This window comes from Lupinus angustifolius, chromosome LG03, assembly GCF_001865875.1.
Source record: "Lupinus angustifolius cultivar Tanjil chromosome LG03, LupAngTanjil_v1.0, whole genome shotgun sequence".
NCBI lineage: Eukaryota > Viridiplantae > Streptophyta > Magnoliopsida > Fabales > Fabaceae > Lupinus > Lupinus angustifolius.
The window spans coordinates 16,747,736-16,754,297 of NC_032011.1; the positions used below are offsets into that span (position 1 = coordinate 16,747,736).

At 38.0% G+C, this 6,562-nt stretch overlaps 1 protein-coding gene across 1 annotated transcript; it reads left to right on the forward strand.

The window, feature by feature from the left end:
* Window positions 1-6,562, forward strand: LOC109343548 (26S proteasome non-ATPase regulatory subunit 1 homolog A-like). The gene is made up of 13 exons (XM_019581904.1): window positions 1-290; window positions 1,040-1,109; window positions 1,416-1,521; window positions 1,691-1,802; window positions 1,892-2,060; window positions 2,482-2,954; window positions 3,031-3,166; window positions 3,268-3,513; window positions 3,611-3,831; window positions 3,909-4,167; window positions 4,265-4,497; window positions 4,573-5,092; window positions 5,753-6,562. The coding sequence occupies exons 1-13, from the start codon at window positions 145-147 to the stop codon at window positions 6,077-6,079; spliced, it is 3,018 nt and encodes a 1,005-aa protein (XP_019437449.1). The 5' UTR covers window positions 1-144; the 3' UTR covers window positions 6,080-6,562.

Here is a 6,562-nt window from a genome sequence, read left to right on the forward strand (position 1 = left end):
ATAATAAGTTCAGTTCAATTTCAAACACACTTTCAATTTCTTCATTCCAATCATAACCTTTTCTCCTGAGATTGCTCGCAATTTTCCCAATTACTTCCCAAACTCCAAACCCTAACCATAGCTATTCGAATTACTCGCTCAATCATGGCGACGACGCTAGTGAGCTCTGCTGGTGGGATGCTTGCGATGCTTAACGAGCCTCATCTCTCTCTCAAGCTTCACGCTCTCTCCAATCTCAACAATTTGGTTGATACTTTCTGGCCTGAGATCTCAACCAGTGTTCCCCTCATGTAAGTGTTCTCCTTGATTTCGATGCTTTCTTTTGATTTGGGGATTTGTGTGGTTATTGCTATTATGAAGGTTAAAGTTGTTTGCTTTCAATTGAAATTAGAATACCCTTTTAGTTTCTTTGCATATGTACTAGCCAATATTAGGTTTCAGTAGTCAAATTTTACTTGTTGGTAATCCATTACATTCATGTAGCAACTCACTTTGTATATACATTTAGTAATAATGGTCATTTTGATTGGTTAAGTTGTGAGATATGAATTGTGACTGCGTGAATTCGAATCCCTACAGTAGCACTCCACCCCTTTCCCGTTCCCTTCTACCCCACCTTGTAGGGTCTCTTATGAACTTACCCCTTTTGACCCAGAAAAAATAAACAGTATGAGAGGAAATTATACAGACATGTACCGAGCTTTTCTTTATTACACTTGGCATCTCTTGTTTTAAAATCTGCACTAGTCTTCGAGATGAGTAGGGGAGGATACCTTTTGAGATGGCAAGTGTAATGAAGCTAAACCTCAAGGGAGTTTGGTGTAATTTCCCCTCTTCAATCTGGAGCAATACTTGTAAGCTGAAGCTTATTTATACTACAACTTGCTGACTTTGTTATTGAAGCCTTTTGTCCTTATGTGACTTGATTATATAATTGTTCTCCCTTCTGTTATTCGGTTTTATTTAATCTTTGGTTTGCAAAATTAGACATATGAATGCTGAACATTTAAACCTGTTTTTTGTTATACTTGTTAAACAGAGAGAGTTTGTACGAAGATGAGGAGTTTGATCAACATCAAAGGCAACTTGCTGCACTTCTCGTGTCAAAGGTATTATTATTATTTTTCTGCTAATTAGGAGACTAGCATCTTCTATTGAAACATTGTATGGCATCATTTTTGTATGGTAAAATCATTTTATTCAAGTAGCTCCGTTGTCATGGTTTGTTTTTTCATTATATTTAGAGTTATGATAAATAAATATCAGCTTTCCTCTTTTGATTTTGTTTAGCTTCTATAGCAGTCACCAAAGAACATATGTTTTATCACTTCCATAGCCTTTTTAGTCCTAGATACTGAAGTTGGTTTCATGGTTTGTGTTCAATCTTTTTTTTTGTTCCATTCCCCGATCTTCAGGTTTTCTATTACTTGGGTGAACTTAACGACTCATTATCTTATGCCCTTGGAGCTGGTCCTCTATTTGACGTTTCTGAGGATTCTGACTACGTGCATACTCTTCTCGGTGAGAATTATTATCTTGTTTAACTTAACTGTGCAATGTTATTCAATAAAGCTATGGTATCTAGACCTTGCTAGGACCATCCTTTGGTCACTATGACAGTGGTAATTGAGCTGCTGTTTAATCATGATAAGCTCTAGTAGACATTTTGTTTATTTTGTTTTATCTCCAGCTAAAGCCATAGATGAATATGCAAGTCTCAAGTACAAGGCGGCAGAGTCAAGTGATGAATCTGCTAAGGTCGATCCAAGGTTGGAAGCAATCGTGGAGAGAATGTTGGATAAGTAAGTGTGCTATATCTTATGCTTTTGGTATCAAAACGTACCATAATTGTTTTACTTTCCTCACCTTCCGTTGCTTTCCCTTCATTTAGGTGTATAATAGATGGGAAATACCATCAAGCAATGGGAATTTCCATAGAATGCAGGAGATTGGATAAACTAGAGGAAGCAATTACAAGGAGTGACGACGTTAAAGGAACTCTATCTTATTGCATTAACGTCTCTCACTCCTTTGTGAATCTAAGGGAATACAGACAGGAGGTAAGTGTAATAAATATTTTCTTGTTGTATTTAAGTCCTATACTCCTATGCTTAACGCCCATCTTGTTAAAATTTTCATTCCCTTTTACCTTCCTTCAAATTTGGCTACAGGGTTGTATTTTATCAAGATTTTCCATTTTACCCATCGCTTTAATTGTCATTGAAATATTTGATACTCAATTGAAATCTTGAAACTTTCTCGACCATGTTACTCGTCGTGTTGTTTTTTCTGTCAAGAAATGTGAACTTCTGAAAAATATTTTCTGAAATTGAAGCTCTAAAAATTGTAGGAGTGAATAAAAATAGTTCTTTGACAACTTGTTGGCTTGTGGCCTTACCCATTAGTTTGCAAAATGTGAGAGACATTTTAAAATGGTATTTCTGACATAATTTAACATTTATCCATGTTCTATGTGTCCAGGTTCTCCGTCTTCTTGTGAAAGTATTTCAAAAACTTAATTCACCAGATTATCTGAGCATTTGTCAGTGTCTCATGTTCTTGAATGAGCCAGAGACTGTTTCAAGTATATTAGAAAAGCTCCTACGTTCTAAAAACAAAGATGATGCTCTTATGGCATTTCAAATAGCCTTTGATTTGGTAGAGAATGAACACCAAGCTTTTCTTCTAAATGTTAGAGATCACCTTACATCACCGAAGTCTCAGCCTTCAGAATCTGCACAGCCAAAACCCAGTGACGTAGATTCTACTCAGAATGCTAGTGTGAGTGGAGCTGATGATGTTCAAATGGCGGATGGTGATTCTGCTTCTGTTATCAAGGTGCCTGAAGATCCAAGTGAAGTTATATATGCCGAGAGGCTAAATAAAATAAAGGGAATTTTGTCTGGGGAAACTTCAATACAGTTGACTATGCAGTTCCTGTTCAGTCATAATAAGTGAGGCATTTTTCTTTCGTCATTTTAGTACATCATTTTAGTATGTTGGTTCTTGATACTTGTAATTTGCATTTAGATCTGATCTCCTAATTCTGAAGACAATAAAACAGTCAGTGGAGATGAGGAATAGTGTCTGCCACAGTGCTACAATATATGCCAATGCAATAATGCATGCTGGAACCACTGTGGATACTTTCCTGAGGGAAAATTTGGTCAGATATTTATAGCTTATTTTTACCTTTTATTTTCTCCTTCCCTCTGCCAGTGATTTTCCTTACAGTTTGGTTACATTCCCACTCTTGAATTTTTGTAGGATTGGTTAAGCAGAGCTACTAATTGGGCCAAATTTAGTGCAACAGCTGGTCTTGGTGTTATCCATAGAGGCCATTTGCAGCAGGGAAGGTCACTGATGGCACCTTACTTGCCTCAAGGTGGGGCTGGTGGAGGTAGTCCATACTCAGAAGGTGGTGCTCTCTATGCCCTTGGTCTTATTCATGCTAACCACGGAGAGGGCATCAAGCAATTTCTTCGTGATAGCCTGAATAGTACTACTGTTGAGGTGATCATAAATAATAATTATGCTCTTGTAGAAGTAGAATATAATTAAATTACAATTATTAACTAGCCTATATATTTAATGGGAGTTTTATGGGCAGGTTATTCAACATGGTGCATGTCTTGGTCTTGGATTGTCATCCCTGGGAACTGCTGATGAAGATGTTTATGAAGAAATAAAAAATGTTCTGTACACTGATAGTGCTGTTGCCGGTGAAGCTGCTGGTATCAGTATGGGCTTACTCATGGTTGGAACAGGCAGTGATAAGGCAAATGAGATGCTCACTTATGCACATGAGACACAGCATGAGAAGATTATTAGGTAAAATTGCTTCACTTAGAAAGGTGTTAAACAATGCTTCTTTTGCTCCAATATTTACTTATTTATTATTGTTTCAGGGGGTTAGCATTAGGAATAGCTCTTACCGTTTATGGAAGAGAGGAAGAAGCAGACACTTTAATTGAACAGATGACGCGGGATCAGGATCCGATATTGCGTTATGGTGGCATGTATGCGTTGGCCTTGGCTTATAGTGGAACAGCAAATAATAAGGCCATTCGCCAGTTACTCCACTTTGCTGTGTCTGATGTGAGTGATGATGTCAGGAGGACTGCGGTTATAGCATTAGGGTTTGTATTGTACACTGATCCAGAGCAGGTTACTACCATCCTTTTCATTTAATTTTCCAAAACTATTTTTCTGTTGTTGTATACTTTGTTGTCTTATGTGCAATGCTACATTCCTACTATTGCAGACTCCACGAATTGTTTCCCTCCTATCTGAGTCTTACAATCCACATGTTCGATATGGAGCAGCTCTTGCTGTGGGCATTTCCTGTGCGGGTACAGGTCTCAGTGAGGCTATATCTTTGCTAGAGCCTTTGACATCAGATGTCGTTGATTTTGTGCGTCAAGGTGCACTCATAGCAATGGCTATGGTCATGGTTCAGACTAGTGAAGCTAGTGATTCACGTGTTGGAACATTTAGGTAAGGCATAATTTTTTGGACATCGAGGAAATGCATTTCTTGCTTTCTTGTTTTCTTACATTTGTTATATTCTAGGCGACAATTGGAGAAAATTATTCTGGACAAGCATGAGGATACCATGAGCAAGATGGGAGCAATTCTGGCCTCTGGAATCCTTGATGCTGGTGGAAGAAATGTGACCATAAGACTCCTTTCTAAGACTAAACATGATAAAATTACTGCAGTGGTTGGTCTTGCTGTTTTCAGCCAGTTTTGGTATTGGTACCCTCTTATTTATTTCATAAGTTTGTCCTTTTCACCCACAGCCTTTATTGGTCTGAACTATGATTTGAAGTCTCCAAAGTTTGAGTTCTTATCACATGCAAAACCTTCACTTTTTGAATACCCTAAGCCTACCACTGTTCCCACAACTACATCATCTGTGAAACTTCCCACTGCTGTCCTATCAACATCAGCTAAGGCCAAAGCTAGGGCTAAGAAAGCTGAAGACCAGAAGGCTAATGCTGAAATATCATCTGTGTCCGACTCTACATTAGTTGTTCCCAGTTCTGGGAAAGTAAAGTCTTCCAGTGAGAAAGATGGAGATTCCATGCAGGTAATGCATATTCTGTTTTTTATTGACGAATGTAAGCTAAATCTTTCTAAGTTCCCGCCATTGGATGACTGTTAGAGGAATAGAAAGTTGAGGTAAAAGATGATGTTGAAAAATTTCTGTTGGTTGCTTTATATAATGCAATATGCGTGATCACTGATTTAGTGATTTCTATCAGCTAAGAGTATTCCATGTTGAAGGTTTTCATAACTAAGCACTTTTGATTACAGTTATATGTTACTGAATGCTACTATTTTGGTTACAAATGAGGTTTAAGACTTGGTATGGGTCGTGGGAAGGTTGGTGGAATTGCTGGCACAATGACTTCTTTGTAATTCGATCTGATTGAGAGCTATAACTCTTGGGTAGATGCTAATATATTTAAACGCGGGGCTTGATGGTTGTAACTTCTCATTAATGCAAAAGTAATGGGACAACTGTGGTACCCATACAACCATAACCCAGGGTGAGGTGTCAAAATTTGTTGGATGTTGGTTTTATCATAAATTTTTGACGATTTATGTTTGGCACCAGCTTCCTTGAAAAAAGATGGGTGCTGGAGTAATCACCAAAATTATCACATACATGATTTAACATGTATGTTTCAGATTTAATTTCTAATTGTATACTTAACGATCTTTTTATTGCTTTTATATTTTCTAGGTTGATGGCCCAACACTGGAGAAGAAATCTGAGCCTGAGCCTTCTTTTGAGGTTCTGACAAATCCAGCAAGGGTGATTCCAGCTCAGGAGAAGTTCATCAAATTTTTACAGGACAGCAGATATGTTCCAATCAAATTAGCCCCCTCAGGATTTGTGCTTCTTAAAGACTTGCGTCCTACCGAGCCTGAAGTGCTCTCTATCAGTGACACACCCTCTTCTGCCACATCAGCTGGTGGTGAATCAGCTGCCAGATTGCAGAGTTCTGCATCAGAGATGGCTGTTGATGATGAACCACAACCCCCTCAACCATTCGAATATACCTCATGAGCTCGATCCTGATTAGCAAATTTCAAATATCATTATGGTGCTAATGAAATTAGCTCTTCAGAGGAGAGAGCAGCTACATGAATGGTTGTTGTCACTACTGCTTACATGCTAGTGTGATCTTTGCTCCTTTATGTGGTTTTATCTGTGAACTGGTTCTTGCTTTATTCAAAGTGGGGTAAGAGAACAATGTGAGGCCAATCTGAAGTATTTAATGTGTTTTTATGGTATCCCATTTGTATTTGAAGAACTTTTCTCCACTTACTGGTCACTGCATAGTGGCTAAAGATTCTGTTTGTAGAGTAGTGACACTGCTAAGAGTTTTTTTATCTTTAAAATGTCTTGAACTTGCATGACATTCCCAATCATGTGTTTTCGGATTTAAGTTCATGCATGACTGAGTCATATAGTTGTGCTATCACACTTTGACTCCAACACACATTTACCCACTGCAATTATTTTCTTCAGATTTTTGAAGGTTTCTCA